General features: G+C 41.0%; 2 protein-coding genes across 4 annotated transcripts in view; both read left to right on the forward strand.

Moving 5' to 3' along the window:
- LOC142295809 (uncharacterized) overlaps positions 1–10695 on the forward strand; it is a 97962-nt gene extending 87267 nt beyond the window's left edge. Inside the window, exons 2-4 of the mRNA XM_075338902.1 lie at positions 7957–8367; positions 8543–8974; positions 10684–10695. Coding sequence (XP_075195017.1) covers positions 7957–8367; positions 8543–8974; positions 10684–10695 — 855 coding nt within the window. The remainder of the gene's footprint in view (positions 1–7956; positions 8368–8542; positions 8975–10683) is intronic.
- Positions 1–25886, forward strand: part of GRM1 (glutamate metabotropic receptor 1) — a 588806-nt gene that overhangs the window by 341755 nt on the left and 221165 nt on the right. The window lies entirely within an intron of this gene.

Below are 25886 nucleotides of genomic sequence, written 5' to 3' on the forward strand. Positions count from 1 at the left end.
CATGCTGAGATAGTCAAACAAAGAATCATGAGAGGGTAGAGGCTGCAATCACTGCCACAACCTCTGCCCCTCCCTAAAATAGTCATCAGTGACTAGTCCCTACTCTATTGAGCATGCCTCGGTTGTCAATGCTGACATATGCACAGTAGATTCTTGTACTGTGCAATATGCACAGTGACAGTGCACTCACCAGCTCTGATCAGAAGTGACGAGCCGACAAGAGAGCTCACTGTTAGTGTGCATTGTAAGAAGAATAGCCAGGCCAGTGCCACCCCAGCAAGTGACGTCACATATAGCAGTTAGATAGAGTAGTGGTGGAATGTTAGGGATTTTTAAATTAAAGTGTATTAAAAAAAGAGATTACATTATGAAGATAAGTAGATAGGCATTTAGGATTCAACTACATTTTAGTTTTGGACCACCCTTTTAAGACATATGGATATTGTGGAGATTGTCCCCCACTTGGGAACTTGCACTGTAAGCCACCGCAGCAAGTGACATCACCTAGAGCAGATAGATAGAGTTGTGGGGGAACGGTAAGAACTTTTTAAGTAAAGTATATTAGATTATGTTCAGAAATAGCCATTGAGGATTAAATTACATTTTAGTTTGAGATCACTCTTTTAAAGCATATGAATATTGTAGAGGATGGCCCCCACTTGGGAACTCCCACTATAAACCAGAACAGAGATGTCATGATTCCTCTGTGCAGAGCATCTTGCCTTTGGAGATGCTCTTCTGCACTTTCCTGTGTTACTAGCTAGCAGTGTGTTTGACAGCACAGGATTCCATGTTGGTGCTGATTATTCAGGTGTCCCACCTTCCTAGTAATTGCTCAGGCTTCTTTACTGAGCATTCTTGCCCAGGACATCGCCAGTTGTATTTTGTGGTTCTGCAGTTGTGCTGTTGGTGTGTGTCTCTGTTCTGATCTTTGTTCTCTGACCCAGGACCATTATTTGACCCCTCTCTGCCTGTTCCCTATTCCTGTCGTGATCTCCTGGCTGGTTGACCTCGGACTATTACCTGACTACGTCTCTGCTTTCCCCCTGAACTTATTGCATACTCTCCTGGACTTCTGACCCTTGGATATTTCCCTGACTACGCCTCTGTTTTCTCTTTATGCTTATACATGTCCTCCTGTTAACAGATCCCGGCTTTCCTGACTATGCTCCTGCCCAGACTTTCCGCAAGTAGTGGCTAGCATCACAAGAGAGCCATTCTGTAGCAGCCACCATGTAATTGTACAGTGCAACCACATAGGAGATGTATGGACAGACATGGCATTCTGTCTGCTGCTGAGGTTTATAGAAGTTGGATCCACAGTGATCACCTAATTGTCTAAACAGAGCTGTTTTCAATATATAAATTAGGACCCCTATCTGCATTCTGATTTCTTTCCACATCTAATCAAATATATAATATCCCAATAACATTCTGTAATTTTGCCATTACTACAAATGGATAAGATGCTTTAATTATGATAAATAAAGAATGCATGGACTCAAGTTCTTTAAAGTATGTGTGTATGAAAAAATAATGAAATTCCCTACAACATTGCTGTATCATTCAATCCTTCACTTGCCAATGGATCAGTCTTTCGTAAAAAGTTCATTTTCAGCAACCGGTTGTCATGGTAAAACACGTAGAGCAAAGAATACATTCATTTACATGAAGAAAATGTAGAAATAAAGGCAAACACTGACTGAGCACCTGGAAGGAGTCTTCATTGGGAACCTGACAAGAGACGTATGCTGCTCAAACATGAATCAGACCCCGGCTGTGTTATTTTATTCGTGTGTGATTTAATATGAAATGCTGTAGTGTTTTAGAAAAAATGTACTTTGGAAAACCGTCTGGAAAGTTTGTGTCTCAGATGACTAGACCAAGAGGCCTGTCCCCAGTGGTTTCTCCCCAACCCGCTCCCCTATACTGAAAGGTTCTCTCCCCTTGTGTATATAAGACTGGGAAATCAGTGAAGATTACTTGCGTATTTTGGTACCACACGGCATTGATGCATTTCTAACAATGTTCTCTAGAGAGTAAAGCTAACAAATATTTCAGTGCTATGTCTAATGAGTATAAAAACTTTTTTGCTGCAAAAATATAATTCATCCTTTATAACAACTAATTTGATATAATAACTTTTTTCTTAATTGGTATTAATTAAAGGGAACCTGTCACCAGGTTTTTTCAATATAATCTATGGCGACCTCCTCTATGGCTTTATACACCGCATTCTAGAATTTCCGCTTTAGAGTACTGCTTGGCCACACCACGTGGCTTGGGAGTGAAGAAGCGCTATTTGACTCTTGAGGCAAAGATTTTACTAGAATAGTTTACGATCTCCATTCTCAATATACAGAGCCCCTAAGTGCCAAACGAGCAGATGACTCCCTCAAAGGTTCCCATTTTAGAAATTACACCTCACTAGGAATTTGGCCACAGGTGTAGCGATGATTTTAACTCCATGGATATATTCTAGAAAAAAAAGCAGCAATGTATGTTACTGTGTGAAAATTGTAAATCTGCCATTGTAGTGCCCATACATTGTAGATACATTTGGACTATAACCTCTGTTTGGCAGCAATCATGACGCGCCCATGGGGGCTACGTTTATCTATCGTAGTATAAAAATAAATGAAAAAAAAAATTGGTGTAGGGTCCTCCATTTTGATGCCCAGCACAGATGAAGCATATGGCAACAGGCTTCAGCCCCCAGCCATGCACTCATCTTGACTGTGTATCAAAATAAGAGGAACCACATGTGTCTTTTTTTTAATTATTTAAATAAATTATTTAAAAAAAAACAGCTTTCGGTCCCCCTAATTTTGATACCCAGCTATGATAAAGCCCGACAGCTGGGGGTTGGTATTCTCAGGCTGGGGAGACCCATGGTTATTGGGAGCCCCCCAGTCTAAAAATATCAGCCTTCATCCACCCAGGATTGTCGCATCCATTAGCTGGGACGATCCAGTTGCAATCGAGGTAATAAGGGGTTAATCGCAGCTTACAGCTGACACTAAGTCCTAGATTTGTAATGGGAAAATACAAAAAAAAATCCTTTATTTCAAATATAATACAAAAAACACCCTCTTTTACCACTTCATTAACCCCCCAAAACACCCCTGCAGATCCAATGTAAGTCACACGGGGTCCCACAACGATGCTAGCTCTGTTACATAACTGAAGGCACAGTGTGCGATCATGGAACATGACCAAATGCTGTAAAGTTCAGGCAGAGACTAAGCCATGATGAGCTGTGACGTCCCTCACGTTAGTTGCGGTCACAGCTGGAGGTTCCCACGATCCTTCACTTATGATCGCAGGTATCCTGACCCCAGGGGACCTGAATGAACTCTCACTGAATTCCCAGACAGGAGGCTTGGTAAGTATGAAGCACTGCTTGCTTTATTATTTTTTTTCTATATTTTTCCTCTATTTTTTTTGTATTACTCTAGTGTTGAACCTGAATCGTTAGCCGGAATTCCCTGAGAATTCTTGCCCTAGGTCCTGCACCTGGATACTTTTGAAACCGCCCATCACTACCCAGCACTCATAAAATCGTAGAAGCTACAAGGAAAGCTCAAATGTTGAACTCTCAGATGGAGCTGAAATGTTCAGAAGCTGATTAAAGAGACCTGTAGAATTGTTTGTTTTAGACTGAACAACCCCTTTAAGCCTCCATTATCTCATATATGGCAAATAAGATTATATATATTTGTGCAAGTGAAACAAGTTTTCACAAATTTGCTCATTCTTATTACTAACTAATGATGTTGCCTTATAGCATGTAATATTGTTTACTTGATATTTGTTCCTATATATTTTTTCTTTGTTTACAATATTACCAAACATCAAGGCAAATTCTTTATAAGAGTCTGGCAGAGGCATCTAAAGATTCTAATGTGTTTTTATGTTAGTGACTATTTGGTAATGTTGTTTTCTATTATCTTTAATTAAATATTGCTTATTAGATAGTTAATCATTTTGCATGATTTGTATAAACAGTGTTGCTAAAGATAGAAGAGAAAAGTAATAATCATCCTCAATACTGGCAAAAAAACACGTTAAATGGTGGGGGTTTTTTTAGTTTTCGTTTCTATTTTAGTAACACTTTAAGAAACAGTTCGTTACTATAGTCTAATTTACCATCTCAGTTATTTTCCCTTGTGACAAAACATAGTGCGAACTATCTAACACACAACCAAAATATAAGAGTTGGCTTTTTATTTTTGTAGCATTTTCTTTTAACATGACTTTTTTGAATTATCTTTGTGTCAACTGCATTGAAGTAGTAGAACATCATTTTTATTGGGATAGGAACCAAGAAAATGACAGATAGAAGCATTGGCTGTTATATATGGATTTCATCCAAAAATGTCCACCTTCAACTTGCAGTGTTTTATTATAAACACCATTACGTACACTAGTTCTGAGATAGAGCCGGAGAAGCTTTTCTTAAAACACCAAATAGGCAAAAACAAGAAATTAAAGAAAATGTTTTGTTTGATAAAAGTCTACATGCTGCATTGCTGCTTCTACATACTGTATACTGCAACGTGAGGTCAAAACACTAATTTTGTCTTCAGACTCCCTCTGTATGCCCTCCAAATACTTTTTGAAATTCTCCCGCACTGTATGCAAATCCTGACTGTCTGGTCTGATGGGCATGCTTGCTGCAGCTCGCTCTTGTTATGTTTGACATGGATGACACCTCCTGCCTCATCCACATGTTCAAGTGAAATTTCGCAGCTGCAGAGAGCAATCACCGGCTCGCGCAAGTGCAATGTCCTCTGCCCTACTGTGAGCAGAGCCTAATACATGAAAGCGAAACGTCGAAGTCTGTGCATTCCCTAATTTCATCCGATGGTATGGATGGCGTCTTCTGAGTCATCCAAATACTCAGGCAAAATCTCATGCCTGCAGCTGTATTTGGTCTTTGGGTTCATGTGAAGACGGTAGGGCTCATGTCTTGTTTAGACTCAGTACACTTCCAGATGATTCCACTGCAGACGACATGGGTCAGCTCTGTTGTGTACACGTTTACTCCCCTGTTAATCGTAATGCCAACTCCACGTCTTTGTTGCTGACCCAGCCTTTCATATTTTGTAACTGCGCCACAGTTGTCACTTGACCCAGCATCCCCTTCTAACTCTTCCCTCAAGGAAACACACTCTTTACAGTTCAGTTCCTGACAGTTCTGGTTCACTGGCAGATGGTGATGTTAATCTACAAATACCATAGATCATGGAATATGGGTGTCTTCTATTGGCTTCCCCCTTGTCTTTTTCATTGCAGAATTGGGGACAATATATGAACAATGATAAAATCCTTAATTTTATGGGAATTTGATTTTTGTCCATACTACTTGCAAAAAGGGTTCTGACAGTTGCAACCAACTTTATTAAATATCAATTTTATGAATAGGGCATAACTTGTTGATCACTTGGGAGACCACCACCAGCAGTCTTGAGATTGAGGCTCTGGAAACCCAAGAACAGGGCCCAGCAGCTTCATCCTGAATGGAGCGGATTTGCACGTGTGGTCTCAGCTACAATTGTTGTTTTTGGAACCAATGTAAATTGCCATTATATATAGTTCCACAGGCAATGAGTGGAGTGGAGGCCGAACATACTCATCTCAGCTCCATTCAAGACCTGAATTAGGAGCCCTCATCTTGGAATCGCTGCAATGCTATGAAAAAAATAACAGCATTCATGTATGACATGTGAACTTTACTCTAAAAGTAGATACAATTACAGAAATACTTTTAGGATTATAGGGTTTACTTTGTTCTACCTTTACACAATATAAACACTCTTTAAATTATCATTTCCTGAGGGGCATAACCTTATTTTTGCATTGAAGGCCTCTTTCACATGTCTGTGTTTCTGGTACATGTGGCATCCGTTTTTTACATGGATGCTACAAGTACCCATTACTTCCTATGATTTCACTCACATGTCCGTGTTTTCACACGGACCGTGTGTTCATGCGGCACACATGGAGGTTGTCCATTTTTTTCCAATCTGATGGGTCACACGGACAAGTCTATGGGTGCTTTATTTGAACAAACACCCCCTCGACTTTAGAGCTTGTTCATCAATTTATTTAAAATTTTATTGAAAAAAATGCCCAACGTAATACATAGCGACGTCCCACAAAACCAAACCTTAAAGACATAAAAAAAAGACAATGATTAAAGAAATAAAGACAAAAGCCACCCTCATTCACCAATTTATTTCCTTGGCAAATCCCTAATCTGGGTCCGACCTAATCCAATAAGCGGGTCCCACGATGATCCATACTCACTGTCCCAGCCAAAGAAGAATAGATTGTTCCTCATTGGCGGGCAGAGCAGTTACTGCAGGCCCACACACATTGATAACCTATCCTAAGGAAAGGCCATCAATGTAAAAGTAGTGGATAACCTCTTTAATATCAATTGGAAGGATGGGATGACAGTTGAAGCTCCTGGTTCTGTAAACAATTTATATGGCATGGTCAACATTAAGTGTAGTATGAAAGAGGTCAAATGCTCAGCATCGGAGTTATGATTGATCCTGTCTATTGCAGCAGGAATCTATCAAGGTATCAAAGGTACTTTCAGGATGGGGTCCCTGGAGGAGATGCTTCTAAAATCGAGATGGTCTGGGTCTTGCTTCTTCCTATCAAAAGAAGACTCATGGTGCATGAGTCTGCGTTTGTGTGAATTGTTAAATACTTTTATGCAGAAATCACTTTGTGTAAGGAACTACGTAAGACAGCAAATGTTAGGATAGAGTTCTAATTTAGCAATGCAAAGATAACTAATGAACTATCTAGAGTAGAGGTCAAAGTTTTGGAGCTGACATTTATTTGGATTATGCAAATTAGACTTGTTAAGTCCCCCACCAGATCAATGTACAAATGTCAGGCTGTGCAATGTATCTCAGCGACCTGTAAATAAATTGTAAAGAATAAAATACATATAATTATTTTAATATTATTAATATGAAAAAGAAGGTACGAAGTATCCATGGTTTTCTTAATTAGCTTTAAAGAGGTTGCATATTACAGGACAACCCCATCTTAACTGGCAAAATGGCCTTGAAAAAAACCCCCAACATTCTCACCTCCCAAATTACGGCCACTAATCAATCACTTAACATAACAAGAGGTGTACATTTTGTTATTTTTTTCTGGGGCACTTTAGCACATAAGAATATGTTGGACAAAATTAGATAAAATAGCTCAAAATCTAGCTCTAGCTGGAAGACTAAAGGCTACTTTACACACTGCGATATCGGGCGCGATGTCGCCGTATGTGCGGCACGCCCTGTTCGTTAGCGCGATGTGTGTTCATCGCTGTGTGTCCATGTTTTTGTCGTGTGCTTACGGTCACATGTCACAATCTCTGTTATAGTCACCTTTCAAGCTATCTCGTGTCCCGATGTAATGAGGAACAATATTATCGTTGTGTAGCTGTCTCACCGCATGGATTTCCAAGTGTCATGGCGATATGGGCGTTGGTTCCCCACACAAAGTGCATCTTGATGTAGTAGAATTGTAAACTCGCTACACCCCTGCTTGCCTCGACTCATTTGTTTAATCAGCGCTATAGATTTTCATTGGTTGTTGGTAGTATAAATGTGCGCAGATGCGTGTTCATTCTTGCAGCTGTTGTCTACCCATTTGCGTTTGTCCTCGCACAACTTATTTTGGAAAACAACTGTCATCTGGACGCAACTGTCATCTGGACTTGCTTTTCTTTGCTTCAAGGTATGTGTTATCGTTTTATTTTTAATTATTTTTTTAATGTATTTTTTAAACTCATTGTTTGTACTGATTTTGCTCCAATTTAATGTTTGCCTGACGTGTATGTGCAATTTTTTTTTTTTTTTTTTTTTTAATTTTTTTTTATTCTTATTTAAATCAGTGCTTGTACTGATGTATCTCCAATTTACTGTTTTACAGATGTGTACTAATAAGGAGGAATTCCTACGTGAATTCATTGAGGTGTACCAGACGCAAACACCCTTATGGAAAATTAAATCCCCCGAGTACAGCAATAGGCAACTTAAAAAGGATGCGTACCTTAAAATGATTGCAATATATGACAAATACCATCCTAATCAAAAAGGTACCGAGGATCTGGTTAAAAGAAAAATACAGGCAATACGCACAGTTTATAAGAAAGAACTGAACAAAATAGAGGAATCCAAGCGTTCTGGTGCTGGCACTGGTGATGTCTACGTCCCAACGCTGTGGTATTTTGATTTATTAAATTTCACAAGGGACCAGGAGCTTCACAGGCCATCAACCAGTAGCCTCAATATTGGTGGTGATATTCCCCCTGATGCGAACAATGAAGTGACTATATCTGAGGTATAATTTTTAAAATTGTCCTAATTGGTTTTAAAAATTGTTTTTGGTATTTTTTATTGATGATGAAATGAATATTTGTCTACTTTCCAATATATATGTAAAAGTGTACAAATTTTGTTTAGAAAAATAGATTTGAATGACAATTTTATTTATTCATGTTAATTTTGTATTGCAGGAGCCAACAACAAGTCAGCAATCAACATCTGAACAACTAATGGAAACTCCTGCTAGCCAATTAACCAATGTTGATTTGGTTGAGGCAGGCCCATCCAATGTGTCCTACACACAAAGTTGGCAAAGGAGAAAAAAAACCATCCCTCCAAACACTACTACAGCTGTAACAAAACTGATGGGAGTGGCACAAAACATCCTAGACCAGCACAACAGACCACCCCTTTCTGGTATTGCTATGTTTGTGGATGATGAAATGCGTGAACTGACCCCAGATCAAAAATACATAGCCCAATGTTTAATCCAGGATGTCTTACGTTTGGCAAGAGCAAAAAAACTAACAGACTCATCCTATGTTGCCATTGGCGAGGTTTCTCATCCTGTTGAACCTGTTGAACCTGTTGAACCTGTTGAACCTGTTGATCCTGTTGCTCCTGTTGATGCCCCTGAAATTCCTCAAGCTGCAGCAGAGCCATCAAGACAAGCACTTCGAAAGGGTGGTGTGCGTGGCCGTAGGTCACGCATGAGTTTGGTAAACAAACGCAAAAAGAAGTAGTTGTATTGTTTTTTTATATTATTTTCGTATGTTTTTGGTGATTATTGTATTCCTTCTGTTGCCTGATATTTCGTGCATATTTGTGAAAATAACAAATGTGTAACCATTCCACAGATAATAAACCTGCCATATGAAATAATGTGTTTTTCGAATCAATTAGGCACAATTTTTGTGAAAATGGTTTAAAACTTTTATTTTAATTTAGATTTATTTATTAACTTGTCTAATTTTTTTTGCAATTTTAAAAAAATTTTTTCTGGTAAAATCTTAGTTTACAAAAAATTAGACATACATGGTTAACATAGAAATCTACAAAACAAACATCATTTATTTATTACGTTGATTAATATATTTAAGGATTAGGGCATCATGCGCCGCAGAGGCTTCTTTGAGTCGGTTCGCAGACACATAAACATCATATAGTGTGACTATTTCTGTAAAAAAAACAACAAAAAAAACATTTATTGTTATATATTTTAGCGTTTGGTTATAAAAATTAAATTAAACAATGAAAAATTGAAACATTTACCATTATGTTGTACACTCATGAAACTTACCATTACTGACAACTTGTTTTTCACGTTCATCTCCTGATGATGCGCTCATGTCCCAACCTGATCCTCTACCACCTAATTGAAACATAAGGTAATTTTGTTAGAGTATTAGCCATGTAGCTAAAGATTTTCCACTGTACTAACTTTGGAAAACCACATCAGTACCATTGTCCTCCATATTCTCTTCAGACGTTACATCAGCATCACCATGTCCTGATGATGGTGACAGAACATCATAATCAAGGCTGTCTGCTTCCTCATTTAAAATGGGTAGGCTATTTTCAGGGTTGGAATCCATGCTTGCAGACAGCTGCTGGACTACATTTTCATCAGTATTGTTGGTGGGCTGCCTTGACTCATTATTCAATGAGTTTACATCTGTTAACATTAAATAAAAACACTTTTCATTAAACCCAAACAACAACATATAATGTGATTTTTTGATCTAACAAATCACTGCAGACCGTTAATGATTTTAAAAACTGTTATGTTTTTATATTATTAATCACAAATATAGATAATGTATGTATGTAAAAATTATCTTACCAGCTATCAATACCAGGCTACTTCGAATTTCTTCGATTCTCTCCTTATCCCTGTACTTTAAATCAGCCCATTTCTTCAGTACCTGCGTTGATGTGCGTCTGATATGAAATTTACGGAACAGGCCCCTGCATATTTTTTTCACAACACTCCTTTTATGTCCCATAGGACGTGGATATGTCTTTGCACATATATAGTCCAGTGCATCCATCCTTTTCACCAAGTATTGGACCTCCCCTTGGCCCCAGACCTTTGAACGTTTGTTGGTTGCCATTTTCCCTTTCAGTTTCGCTTTAGATCAGCAGGTACACAGTGTGGCGTGTCACATGGTCATTTAGACGTTTGTACGTCATGACGTTTCTTTATTTATATGTGAACAAACTGAACATTGTATGTCGCCGTAATGTACATTAGTAATACTTATGTGCTCATTTTTGTATGCGCAAATGGTTTTTTTTGTTTTTATCACTTTGTTTTTTGTGTTTATTAAAGAATTATCTTTGAATTATATTTTAGTTATGGAAAAGTGCCTTTTTTTTTTTAAAATCATAATGTTTTATGTCATGTTTAAAACATACATATTAGTAAATTTAAATAATCAATCGAGAAAAATGATTGACAGAATGCTTGTACTGCTTAATTGTTTAGTTATCTTTTTTTGATAATTTGTAAATGAAAAATTTTGCCCAAATAAATATTTTGTTTACAATCATACATTATTTTGTAATGATTAAACATGTTATCACAATAAACTTCAAAAAACTATATTCACAATGTTGTATTAAGTTACATCAAACAATTTACTTTAATAACACAATAAACATTTTTCAACTCAAAATCAGAATCTTTCCACACTTAAGGCAATTTTAGTTAAAAAAAAAAAAAAAAACAAAAAAAAATTATGACTTACATTATTTAAACACAACCATGCAATCTCATGTTTAAAGAGCACCTAAACTCATGAATTAATTATAAACATGCTGCCATGACACAGCCCCTGGTCCATTAAAAAAATTACAATAATTAGCTCTGTTTTCCATTGCATCCATCATACTACGTGACAGGGGTGGCTGTGGCAAAAGATTATCCAGTGGGTTACCTTGCTGACGCCATGCCCCCAGCTCAACAACACCATTACTTGGATTTTCTACATCAACAAAGCCAGGTGGAACATATTCAAGACCATCTCTTTTTCTGAGAAAATTATGCAAATAACAGCATGCAAGCACAACATTGTCAATGGATTCAAGTTTTAAGTTGATTGGCATGGAAAAGATACGAAATCTACTGCTTAATATGCCAAAAGCATTCTCGACAACTCTTCTAGCTCTGCATAGACGATAATTAAAAATGCGTCTTTCAACATTCAAGCCTGTAAGTGGATATGGCCGTAACAAATTACGTAGTAATGGAAAGGCCTCGTCCGCCAAAAAAACAAAATTTAAATTTCCAATGGTATTTTGGTTTGTGGGTAATTGGAGTTGATTTTGTTTGAGCCGTAATGCAAACTCCGTATGTTCAAATACCCCACCATCAGAAACTCGGCCATTCATGCCGATATCAATGTACAGAAAATCATAAGTTGCGTTGACAACCGCCATAAGGATAATGCTGTGGTAGCCCTTGTAGTTGTAATAATATGAGCCAGAATTATGTGGCTGCATTATCCTTATGTGTTTGCCGTCAATAGCGCCACCACAATTAGGGAATTGCCATAATAGGTTGAATGTATTAGCAATTTTGTCCCAATCAGTAGGACTATTTGGCAAATGCATGTAGTCATGTAAAGCATGTGCTATTGCCAAACATGTCTCTGGAATTAATGAGCTAAGTAGAGAGCGGGACACTGCTGATGAATACTGAAGGTCAGTCAAACTGCGTCCTGTAGCCAAGAATCGAAGAGTCACCCCCAAACGCTCGTCTACAGGTACTGCCTGACGCATTACTGTATTATTGCGCTGGATATAAGGGCGGACTTTCTCTAAAAGGTATGAGAACGAGCTTTCAGACATGCGTAAGTAGTTTCGAAAGTCATGTGGGTTATGCTCTTGTAGGTCTCTTACAAGGTGCATGTGAGTATAGCGTTGTCTCTCTAGTAGCCATTTGCGTGCCCAAATTCTTCTTTTTCTTGTTCGGCATCGCATGTCATGATCCTCGGCAAGTGCAAGGGCTCCTCCGGCTACAAGCATGGCAGCTATTACGGCATTTTCCGGCTCACTACGCATATTTAGCCTGTATAACAGAGAATAATATAGTATTTGTTGTGGTATTTTCTAATAAAAACTTTTTGGGATAATAATAGCAAAATTTTATTTGGATCGCACAATAAAACCCCTTAACAAATATGATTATTATTCTTATTGGTCACAGTAATGTTTGACGTCTTTTAACCGTTACACTTTGGATGCCAGCAATCTTGATTAACATACAATTATGGATAATATAATATATCTAACTGTAATGTATTAAAGAAACACAAATACAGTCATGATATTGGCTAGTTAATAAATTAAGATAAACCCCATTTAATTCTACAACAATATTTAAATGTTATAATACAAAGGAAGACATAAATCCTATAAAAAAGGCCAAATATACAACAATTATAGTAAGAAAAAAAAAAATATAATTAAAAAAAAAAAAACTCACATGCGAAGTTTATCTCACAGACGAATGACGCCTAACTAAACGCCGGACACGGAGGCAGCAGGACACGTCCAAAACCGACGAAATGAACCTAGGAAATGAACCCACCAAATGGATAAACGCTAAAAGGATGTTAGCGTATTACATATATTATGGTCCAATCATGGAGCAGATGCGTTAGCAAATAGGAAACAAGTAGGTGTATTGAACATTTAAACCACCATACACGCCCGTATCGATGATGACGCAAGAGGCAACAATTTTTAAAGTCGCTTTAGTAGTGTCACACGTAACGTTAAGTATGTTGAAAGGAACGAGCAACGATAGTTACAAAGAAATTACAACGATTTTTGGGAATTAGGACCCGTGTAGCCGATTAGCGATAAATCACGCTTTTGCGACGATTTTACATCGCTGAACGCTGTTACACAAAGCTATATCGCTAACGATTGCGGAAGTGCGTCACCAAAACCGTGACCCCAACGACAAAATTCCGGCGATATCGCAGTGTGTAAAGCCCGCTTAACTTAAAAAAAAATACAAAAAATAAAGCTACAAGAAATCTCAGCTGTGCATAGACATTTGAGAAGTATAGTAGATCATAATATAATTATACCAGTTTATTTGCAATTAAGCTTGTTATATTTAGAATCAAAATAGCAACATCTTTTACATCATTATACAAAATGTCTTAGCAGAATACCATGATTACAATTACAAGACTTGCACTTTTCAAATATCATGGCATTCATGAAAAGCATGCTACAGAGCTCAACAAGAGGCAACGCAAAGTATAAGGATAAAGTGTGTATTACAGATATACAGCTGGGTCCAGAAATTTTTGGATAGTGACTAAATCTTCGTGATATTGGCTCTTCATGTCATTATTTTTTATTTAAAGTGAAACAACTGAGATATAATTGAATTTGAGTCTTTTAAGTTTAATTAAAGAGGTTGCATAAAAATATCCTATGAAACGTTTTGGAATTGCAACAATTATACTAAAATGCCATCTCATTTCAGAGGCTAAAAAGTTATTGGACAAAGGGACTTTACCATAAATAAAATGTTCAGTTTTAATACTTTGTAGGGAATACTTTGCCCCCTAATGACTGCCTTAAGTCTGGAAGCCACAAAACGCTGGGTTCCCTTCTGACCTTTCCTGCAGCTGACTTCAGTTGTTGCTTGTGGGTCTTTCTGTCTTAAGTATGTGAAATGCAGCTTGATGGGGTTGAGATCTGATGATTGACTCGGCCAATGCAGAATATTCTACTTCTTTGTCTTAAAAAACTCCTGAGTTGCTGTTGCTGTATATTTCGGGTCATTATTCATCTGTTCTTTGAGGCACCGTCCAATCAACTTTGCTAAATTTGGTTGAATTTGAGCAGAAAGTATCACCCAGTACACTTCAGAATTTATGCGTCTGCTTCTGTCTTCAGTCACATCAATAAACACTACTGACCCAGGGCCATTAGAAGCCTGCATGCCCATGTCATCAAACGGCCTCCATCATGTTTTACAGAGGATGTGCTGTGATTTGGATCATGAGCCGTTCTTAGGGGTACTTTGCACATTATGACATCGCATGCCGATGCTGCGATGTCGAGTGCGATAGTCCCCGCCCCCATTGTACGTGCGATATCTTGTGATAGCTGCCGTAGCGAATATTATCGCTATGGCAGCTTCACATGCACTCACCTGTCCTGTGACGTCCCTCTGGCCGGCAACCCGCCTCCTTCCTAAGGGGGCAGGCCGTGCGGCATCACAGCGACATCACACGGCAGGCGGCCAATAGCAACGGAGGGGCGGAGATGAGCAGGATGTAAACATCCCGCCCACCTCCTTCCTTCTCATAGCAGCCGGGATGCAGGTAAGGTGATGTTCCTCGCTCCTGCGGCTTTACACACAGTGATGTGTGCTGCCGCAGGAACTAGGAACAACATCGTACCTGTCGCTGCACCGGCATTATGGAAATGTCGGAGACTACACCGATGATACGATAACGACGCTTTTGCGCTCATTCATCGTATCAAAAAGGTTTTACACACTACGACATCGCAAGTGACGCCGGATGTGCGTCACTTTCGATTTGACCCCACCGACATCGCACCTGCAATGTCGTAGTGTGCAAAGCCGGCCTAAGCCTTCACCATACTTTCTTCTTCCCATCATTCTGGAACAGGATCTTAGTTTCATCTGTCCAAAAAATGCTTTTTCAGAACTGGGTGGCTTCTTTAGATATTTTTTTTGGCAAATTCTAATCTGGCTATTTTTAAGTCTTATTTATAGTTTGCAAAATGTGGTGAACCCTCTGTATTTGCTCTCATGAAGTATTTTCTTCATGGTAGACCTAGATACTGAAACACCTAATTCCTGGAGAGTGATTTTCAATTGGGTGGATGTTTTGAAGGGGTTTTTCTTCCCTATGGGAAGGATGCTGCGATCATCCACCACTGCTCTCTTTATTGCTTGCATGGGCGTCCAGGCATTTTTAAACTCCGAAGCTCACCAATGCACACTTGTTTTGCTGAATGAACCAAAGTGTTGATTTGGACAGTCCTAACATTTGTGCTATCTGATGGGGTGTAACTGAGATCACCTTATGAGGTCAGCCCAGGTCACTGCAGCGGGTCACACAGTAGTGTGTAAGCCACAGTGGCCAGTGACAAGTGGTGACAGCATGAGTTCAACCCAGTTCATTGCCCACTGTACTCATGCCGAGTATCGTACATCACCGCTTGGCACTAGACGCTGCGGCTCACACGCTACTGTGTGACTCGGTGCAGTGACCTGGGTTGCAATGATCCACCTGTAGCTGTTAACCATTTAAATTCCGCTGTCAATCTCTGACAATAGCATTTAACATGTGGTGACAGGAAGTGCATCACTGATTCCACCAATCGGCACCGCGTCATGTGATCACGGGGTGTCAAGGGGTTGTCATGACAGGCGAGGGTCAGCTGATAACCCCCATGCCTGTTATCACAATGTTTCTGTGAGTTGGCATTCATAGGGATCGTGATTTTTTATATCAGCACTGCTTTTATAGCACAGACGATCGGAAGATTGCAGCCTCAAGTCCCTAAAGGGTTCTTTAAATACTGTAAAAAGTTTTAAAAAAAAGTATTAAAAATTAAAAAAAAAACAAAAGCTCAAATCACAATTCTTTGGCCTGATAAAAAAAAAAAAACAATAAAAAAATAAAGAATACACATATTTGTTATCACCAAGTTCAGAAATGTCTGATCTATCAAAATATAAATTAAATTAATCTGATCAGTAAATTACATTTTTTGGTCACTGCAACATGAAAATAAAATGTAATAAAAGGCGATCAAAACATCACATCACAAGTTCAGATTTTTTTCCCCACTTTAATAAAAAAAAACTACGTTTGGTATCTACATACTCATCCCAACCTAGGGAATCATACTGCCAGTTAAGCTTGACCATATAGTGAAAATGAACTCTTATGCATTTTGCATAAAAAAATTCTTTAAATCTTTATTAAGATTAATAATATAATTAAAGAAGGTTGTTTCGACAACTGGATGAACATCGATGAAGCATTGTTGAATGCGAAACGTACGTTGGGTGGGTAGGGACGTCATCTTACATTTGTTTTGCTGATTTCCCTATATAGGTAAATGCTGTGCCATTATGTGATGTTCATATATATGGTTAATAATGTCACCTGTGTAATATATTACTGACACACTTGTGTCTTCAGTATTTTGATTCATGAGTCGTTTGTTACTATTAGGTAAATATTGTGCCTTTATGTGACCTTTATATATATATCGGTAAATGATGGGACTACTTGTGTAATATATTACTGACACACTTGTGTCTTTAGCATTTTGATACATAATTATTCTTTCACTATTGTACATTGTACTTATAGTGTGGTGTAACCAATTTTCATCTGTTTTTACATATTTATATACAGTATATTATAGAGGGTTCGGTTTTGTGTTCCAAATATTTTCCGTCTCCCCATGTGTAGGGGTTTCTATTTGTTGAGACAACCTTTTTTAATTATTTTATTATTCTTAATAAAGATTTAAAGAATTTTTATGCAAAATGCATAAGAGTTTTTGGTGTTTATCAATGTAGTTTATGCTCTCACTAGCGAGATTGTGGCAGAGGTGTTATCATATAGTGAACATGGTAAATAAAAAAAAAAGTTAATTATAAAAAAAAACAAAACAGTGTTGAGTTGTACTTGTTTTTGCAATTTCACCGCACTTGGAATTTTTTCCCATTATCTGTGCAGAATGAATGGTGTCATGCAAAAGTACGACTCGTCCCACAAAAAAAAAATCAAGCCTTGATACGGCTATATTGACAAAAAATAAATATGTTATGTCTCTTGGAAAAAGGGGAGGAAAAAACGAAAAACGGAAAATCACACAGTGGTATAGGGGTTAAAAAAATTCCATATAGTAATAGCTCTGAATCTAGTTTACTTGACCGGCCCCCTCACAATGTGTAGCTATAGATCAGGCAACAGATTTGCCCATTCATGCTTTTTTAGAAACATCACTTCAGTGTTTTGTTTTGTTTTTTAAGTGCTGGAGTGGCGCTTTAACTGTAAGCCCCTGTATTATACTTACCCTCTGACGGCTTCATCATTTTTTGACACGGCTCACATCCAGCAACGTTATCGTGTGCCCATAACCTCTGACTGGAAGTCAGAAGTTTTGTCACAAGCGTTCAGTGCAACTCTATGAAAGTCAGAACAAGGCTCTCATAAAGATGTATTGAGGCGTGACCTCCGGCTACCTCCATTAAACATCGGAGCTACCGACATTTCGCATATTGCCAGAAACCAAGGGACTGATGCTGGAAAAAGATGAAGATGGTGGCAGATGAGTATAGGACAGGGGAGGGAACTTACATTTAAAGCACCAATCCAGCGTTAAAATAAGGAAAACAGGCTGAAGTGGTACTTTAGGTTTTAAAGGGAACCAATCACCAGGATTTTCGTATATAAGGTAAGGCCAGTGCTATACTGGCACTATCAGGCTGATTCTCTACATACCATTAGTGGTCAGCTAGGATCAGCGTCGGACTGGCTACCGGAGGAATATCCAGTAATACCAGGCCTGGATTCAGGTACCTGCATTGCACTACGAAGCTCTCATCTGAGCTCCAGACTGCAGCCTAGACTGTACCTCGAGCGCCGAGTGATTGATTCCCCGGCGATTGCGGTTCAGTTCATGTCAGCTGCAGACAGACCGGGGTGATCTCTGGAGTTCAGGTGAGAGCACCGGAGATCACCACAGCCTGTCTGCAGCTGACATGAACTGAACCGCAATCGCCGTGGAATCAATCACTCGGCGCTCGTGGTACAGTCTAGGCTGCAGTCTGGAGCTCAGATGAGAGTTCCATAGTGCAATGCAGGTACCTGAATCCAGGCCTGGCATTACTGGAGATTCCTCCGGTATCCAGTCCAATGCTGGTTAGGATGTATAGGTTTTGAAATCCAAGAAGGTAAAGTTTATAAAATCAGCAGCTTCTTGAGTGACAGCAGGTGAGGAGCAGATAATAGCTGGGGGGTATGCATAGTTATCCCCTAACTCTGTTAGAATTAGCATAAGTATTATACCATCGATTTAAATTTTGACTTCCAGGACCTGTGGTGAGGTCATACCCATGTGACCAAAAGGGGCGCGGCCTCAGCCAACAAAGCTGATACCAGGAAGCAACATTTTTCTGTTGGCGGAGGCTCTGCCCCTTCTGGTCACATGGGTATGACCTCAGCACAAGTCCTGCAAGTCAAAATTTAAATCGATGATATAATACTTATGCTAATTCTAACAGAGGGAGGGGATAACTATGAATACCCCCTGATATTATCTGATCCTCAGCTACTGTCACTCAAGAAGCTGATGATTTTATAGTCTTTACTTTCTTGGATTTCAAAATCTAAATCAGCCTGATTGTGCCAGTATAGCACTGGCTTTAAGTTATATTGGAAAATCCTGGTGATTGGTGCGCTTTAAGGGAAGCATCTATATTTAATAAATTACAGTTTTGTGGTCATAAATGGGAAGAGGTAAATAGAACCATGCCCTCCTCAAGAAAAAAACAGCAAACAGCAATATTCTTGTGATCACAATTATAAAAAGACGTATAACATATCCTCAGCAGACCCCAATCCTGGTCACTGGAGACAATAAGGTGGACCTAACAGAACATTGCAGCTATTACAAATTGCATGCCTTTAAAGCTAAAAATCATTATCGTTATCCTTGTAACACAATGAAAGATGTTACAAATGGTTAAAAAAGTATATAAAAAAAAAAAAGAGCGAGAGAGGTGCTCATTAAGGATAAAGTATCTTGTGTTTTTTGCTTTGGCTATTTATCTTATAGTGTAGAAACAACATATGCAGAGCACAATCTGATGCATGAAACATGCCAGCTCTGCAAAATATAGGATTGAAAATAATGTGCAGCATATGTTTAGGTAGCCAATAAATGCTGAGCATCTGATTCACCAACACATAGTTAGTGAGAAGAGATGAAACTTAACACCACTTACAGCTTCACTAGGTGGCTGCTTCAGGATTCTCACCTTAGCAGCATGAAGAAACACTGCATAAATTTATACTTTGTGCTAAGATGCATTGGAATAGAAATCAACATCTTAAGAGTATGACCATGTTTTGCCTGGCAACAATAAAAGTTACTACTGTGTATAAAAATATTATAATATATCGCCATCTACTGTTCAGCCTTATGGGAATAAGAAGTAAAAACATGTACAAATGTGTATGGTGTGATCTATAATACGTGAGAGCAACCACAAAACAGAGTGCACAGAGTTGGGCTGCGTATACTGTGTACATCTGTCCAACGATGGAGCTAGTATAAATTGGGCTTTACACGCAATGACATCGCTAACGAGATGTCGTTGGGATCACGGAATTCGTGACCCACATCCGGCCTCATTATCAAAGTTGTTGCGTGTGAAACACACGTGTGGCGCCCCTGACCTGGTCAGGCACCACAGAGTATTAGACCCATGCTGGGGCAATGCTTCCAGGTAATCTCCAAAGGCCAGGATGAGGCGTGCACATACAAACACATAGCAACCAGGTCTCCCACACCATAAGAAGGGACCCTTGGGTAGCCCTGAAGAGGTTAACTTTCAATTCCCTGCAAGGGGTGTAGCAGAGGGGCTGGAAGCTAGAAGCAGGGCAGACAGGAAGAGAAGGAAGAGTACAGGTCCCCAGAGCAGAAATCTAATTCTCTGGAGCTGCTCAACCTGCCGGTGAGGGTACTTGCGGTACCTCACCAGAAACACAGAGTCCTTGCCCAAGCAGCAACAAGGGGACACACAAGGGGACAAGGCCAGAAGCCATCTCACCAAGGTCTACGCTGCTGGCAGACAGGCCAGTGAGGGGAGTGAAGTCAGAAACAGCTTCCTTGGAGGAATCCCACCATACTACAAGTAAGGGGTCCTCCTAAACAAAAGGAGTGCAAGGAAGGCGAGTTGATAGCTACCCTCAGAACAGCCTACAGGAATTCCTGGTTCGACCTGGTCATCACAGCATCGCCCGGGCATCTCACAGAAACAACCAAAAAGTGAGTAAACAAGTTAAAAGACTTTCTGGACTGTGTTTGAGTCATTTTGCGACTTGTAGTTCCACGCATATACACCCGAGCCCCTGGGGCCAGCCTCACTCTCGGGAGGCCGCACCATCCGACTGCAATACCATCAGCCCCAGAATTGCAGTTGCGGTCACCCATCCCTGACCGCAAATACCGAGAGGGGCATCACGACTTCATATAAAAGAAAACCTGACTGACCTGTTGCCAGAAGGTATTCCCCAAGAGCCGTCCCCGCAGTGTCACGCTGCAGTGCTGTGGTGGGCGACTCATCTGGCGTCATGAACAGGATAAGGATTAGACCTGTTAGGTAGGTGACCGTGCGCCTCAGAGGTCCGACCACAAAATTTGAACCACCGCCATATTGTCATCATCAAAAGCGCGCAAAGTTGAAAGCTGCAGTCCGCGCGAATGAGAAGAGCACCGCCCACAAAGAGGTGTGGCCGCCCCAGAATCCCCGGAGCGTTCTGACCCTGGAAGAGGAGGGCGTAACCTGCAGAAAAAGAAGAAGCGGGACTCTGAGAGAAGATGGACGCCGCGAGAGCTAATGTCCCCAGCCAGGACGACGCAGCCCAAGCAATGCCAGGCCCCGACGCGGTGAATGCAGCAGCGCCTAGTGCTGGTGTCGCAGTCGCAGCTGCGCCGGCTGAAGTCTCCCCGATTATGCCGATCTCCTTACCGTACGTCCCAGGGGCGCACTGGCTGCCCCAATACGCCGGCAAAGCAGACACCCTGACTGGATTCAAGAAGAAGATCAGCACCCTGCTGGACATGTAGGCAATGACCGGTAAGCAGAGGGCCGCCGTGGTGCTGGGGCAATGGGGCAATTGACTGGATTACTTACAGGAAGATGGGCTGCAGTGTGTACATTGCCCTGGCCAAAAACTAGTACTCTAGCAGGATACAGCTAAACCCCCACTAAAGTGGAAGCGTCACAGGTGCAGGAGGAGCAAATCACACACATACCTCCATGGAATGGAGGAGGGCGATTGCTAGATGATAAAACTGCACACTTGTGGCTTGCATAGAGCGCTGTTCACATATGCAGATAACACAGTCACAAACCCGCAGCCTATTAGGTGACACCCATACTATTAGAGCAGGCGGGCTGCCAAGCCGGACCCCACTGTGTATCATGCACGGACAGACACTCTACAGTGCAAGGCCCAACAGAAAGGGGCCTGGCTGTATCCTGTCCAAAAAAATAAATATGAGGTTTTTGTTGGTATTTATGGCCATAAAAACGTAAGCCTACAACACTACTACACTAAATATAAACATAGCAACAAAAACCTCATTTATTTTTACTGCGGGCCCTGCAATCTCAGAAGAAAAGACCATCCCAGCCAGAAAGCACCGCTCCAGCCAATCCAAACCAAACGACCCCTGGAGATCGTGGCCCTGGACCATCTAAAGTTGGTGCCCAGCAGACAAGGCTACAACTACGCTCTCACTATGGTCGATCATTACTCCAGATTCCTGGTGGTAGTACCAGTCAAGGACTTGACAGGCCAGACTGCAGCCAGAGATTTCCAAGCCCATTTCTGTAGACCACATGGCTATCCAGACCAAGTACTCACTGACCAAGGGCCAGCCTTTGAAGCTGAGGTGTTTAAGGAATTTTGTAACCTTTATGGCTGCAAAAAGATCCGTACCACAACCTACCATCCTCAGACCAACGGCATGTGCAAAAAGATGAATCGCATTGTTCTCGACCTCCTGAAAACTCTCCCACTAGAAGAAAGGAGCCAGTAGCCAGAAAAGCTGCCTGACCTGGTGGACATGCATAACAACATCCCTGTGAGTTCCACGAACTGCACACCGGCATACCTGATGAGGGCCAGACCTGGAAGATTGCCAGTGGATCTGGAAATAGGAGTTGAGACCCGTGAAGACCCTCTACAAGATGCTGATTGGGATTCCACCCGCCAAGCCCAATACAAGAGAGTACAAGAGTGTGTGGAGCGAAGCTTGACTCAGCAGCGGGAGAAACAAGAAAAAGCCTACAATCAAAATGCACCTGCTGTTCCTTTGATGCCTGGAGAAGTAGTCCTTAAGAGAAAGAGAAGACGTCATAAACTCCACAATCACTGGGTAGCAGAACCCTACACTGTGCTACCATCAACGCTTAGCCGTGAAAAGACATGCCTCATCAGCAAAGATGGAGGAAAGACAACAGCTGAAGTTTCTAGAGACCACCTTAAAAGTAGAGATGAGCAATGATTGAGGTTCGCCAATTTCATGTTCGAGTGATTTTGGGGGGTGTTCGAGCTCGAACTCGAGCTTTTTGTTAAAAGCTCAACAGTTCGAGTTAGGTTCGAGGACGGTTTGATCAACAAAAACGTGGCTTTTCACAGTAAGGCTATGTGCACACATTGCTATCTGCATGCGTCCTGCGTCCCCAGCACAATCCCTCTCCCTTTCCTACTCACCGATCACGGGCGTCTTGCTGCACGGCTGTCAGAAATCTGCGGCGTCTTTTCCTCGTTAGAAAATTGCTGCTGCTTCATTATTCAATCAGGTATTTCATGCTTTCCTCGCCCACGAGCGCCCATGATTGGTTGCAGTCAGACACGCCCCCACGATGAGTGACAGCTGTCTCACTGAAACCAATCACAGCCGCCGGTGGGCGGGTCTATATCTTGCAGTAAAATAAATAAATAAAAAAAAAACATGCGGTTCCCCCCATATTTGATACCAGCCAGCAGGATAAAGCCACACGGCTGGAGGCTGGTATTGTCAGGATGGAGAGAACCACATTATGGGGAGCCCACCACCCTAACAATATCACCCAGCAGCCGCCCGGAATTGCCGCATCCATTAGATGCGACAGTCCCGGGACTCTGCCCTGGTGCGGTGGCAATCGGGGTAATAATGAGTTTAATCATGTCAGCTGTCTCCCCGAGATACCTTCAATGATTAAACTGAAAGTGAAAGTAAATAAACGCACACAGCGAAAAATCCTTTATTTGGAATAAAAGTAAAAAAAATCCTCTTTTACCAGTTTATTAATCCCCAAATACACATCCAGGTCTGACGTAATCCACACGACACTGTCAGCTCTGCTACATGAAGATGCAGCAGCACCGTAGAACACGATCGCGCTGTGTCCTCTCCACGTAGCAATGAAGTGAATTGCGCTGTCACCAGAGACTTCACTCTGCAATGCAGAAGTCAAGATTACCAAATCTGCCAATCTTTATCATTACAGGCAGTAGGTCAGTGGATAGAGCGCTCGCTTAAGAAGCATAACCTTACAAGTTCTGATCCCGGTAAAGAATTTATTTATTTATTTTTAATTTTAAATTATAATTATTAAATATTTATAATTATAATTTAATTTAATTATGCACTGAGGGCAGGAACCGGATATCAGCTGTGAGCCGCGGGACACACCTCTAAAATCGGAGCAGTTCACGGAATGAGGCTGCATTGCTCTCTCCTCTCTGTCCTCTCTCTCTCTCTCTCTCTCTCCCCCTCTGTCTCTCTCTCTTTTTCTCTCTCTCTTTCTCTCTCTCATTCGCTCTCTCTTTCTCTCTCTCATTCGCTCTCTCTTTCTCTCTATCTCTCCTCTTTCTCTCTTTTTCTTTCCCTCTCTCCCTCCCTCTCTCCTCTCTCTCCTGTCTCTCTCTTTTTCTCTCTCTCGCTTTCTCTCTCTTTTTCTCTCTCTTTCTCTCTCTCTCTTTTTCTCAATCTCTCTTTTTCCCTCTCTCTCTCTCCCCCTCTCTCTCTCCCTCTTTCTCCTCTCTCTCTCTTTTTCTCTCTCTCTCCTCTCTCTCCTCTCTCTCTTTTACTCTCTTTTTCTCTCTTTTTTCTCAGTCTCTCTTTTTCCCTCTCTCTCCTCTCTCTCTCTTCTCTCCTCTCTCTCTCTCTCTTTCTCTCCCTTTCTCTCTCTCTCTTTTTCTCTCTGTCTCCCCCTCTCTCTCTCTCTCCCTTCCTCTCTATTTTTCTCTCTCTCTTTTTCTTAGTCTCTCTTTTTTCTCTCTCTCTCCTCTCTTCTCTCTCTTCTCTCTCTTCTCTCTCTTCTCTCTCTTCTCTCTCTTCTCTCCTTTCTCTCTCTTTTCTCTCTCTCTCTTTTCTCTGTTTCTCTCTCTTTCTCTCTCTTTCTCTTTTCTCTCTCTCTTTTTCTCTCTCTCTCTCCCTCCCTTTCTCTCCTCTCTCTCTCTTTTTCTCTCTCTTTTTCTCAGTCTCTTTTTTTCCCTCTCTCTCTCTCTCTCTCTCTCTGTCTCTCTCGCTCTTTCTCATAATTTTTTGGGGGGCAAAATACTCCTGCATACAGTCCTGGATGGAGTATGCTGAGCCTTGTAGTTTTGCAGCTGCTGTCTGTATGGAGGAGAGCAGACAGCAGCTGCAGAATGACAAGGCTCAGCATGCTCCATTCACTAGTGTATGCAGCAGAGCAGACAGCAGCTGCAGAACTACAAAGCTTAGCATACTCCATCCAGGACTGTATGCAGGAGTTTTTTGCCCACCAAAATAATGACGTGGGCTTCGCGATATTTTTGTATACTAGCCAGGTCCAGCAGGCAAGTGCGGCTGCCCCCAACCCCCAGCTGCCTATTTGTACCCGGCTGGGAACTAAAAAAATAGGGAAGCCCTTTTTTTAATTATTTCATGAATTTCATGAAATAATTAAAAAAAAAAATCGATATGAGCTTCGCCCCATTTTTGTGTCCAGCCAGGTACTACTAGACAGCTGGGGATTGGAATCCGCAGCACAGGTTAGCCTGAGCTTTCTGGGCCCCTCTGCTGTGAATTGCAGTCCGTAGCCACCCCAGAAAATGGCGCTTTCATAGAAGCGCCATCATATGGCGCTGAATACAACTCTGCCAGCTGCCCTGGTGACGGGTGGCTCGCTGGGTAATAATGAGTTAATACTAGCTTTGTTTTACTAGCTAGTATTAAGCCAGAGATTCTTAATGTCAGGCAAGTTTGATCCGGCCATTAAGAATTTCCAATAAAGGGTTAAAAAAAAGACACCACACAGAGAAAAAATACTTTAATAGAAATAAATACACAGACACAATTAGAGACTCCATGTTTATTACTCCCTCGCATCCCTCCACGATCCATGGTCTTCTGTCTTTTTTCTCCTTCAACCCATGCAGCTCTGCTACATCAGACAGCACTGCATGGGAGGAAGACGCTGCTTCCCGTGCAGTCTATATCACTCAGTGAGTAGCAGAGACAGCAGGCTGTAAGCGGTGATGTCACCGCTGACAGGTGCGTTGCTATAGCAACGGTGATCTCCGTTTTTGACCGGCTGTGGCAGCCGGTGAATAACAGAACGGGGAAGCAGAACGGGGAGCCGACCATGTCCCAGAGCATCTCGCCAGTACACGGGGATGCACAAACGAGCACCGCGTACCGGGAAGAGGCACTGACAGGACCTAGCAATGACGTCTAGCCATGTGACCAGTCTGTAGCCAA

Source organism: Anomaloglossus baeobatrachus, chromosome 3 (genome assembly GCF_048569485.1).
Source record: "Anomaloglossus baeobatrachus isolate aAnoBae1 chromosome 3, aAnoBae1.hap1, whole genome shotgun sequence".
NCBI classification, from domain to species: domain Eukaryota; kingdom Metazoa; phylum Chordata; class Amphibia; order Anura; family Aromobatidae; genus Anomaloglossus; species Anomaloglossus baeobatrachus.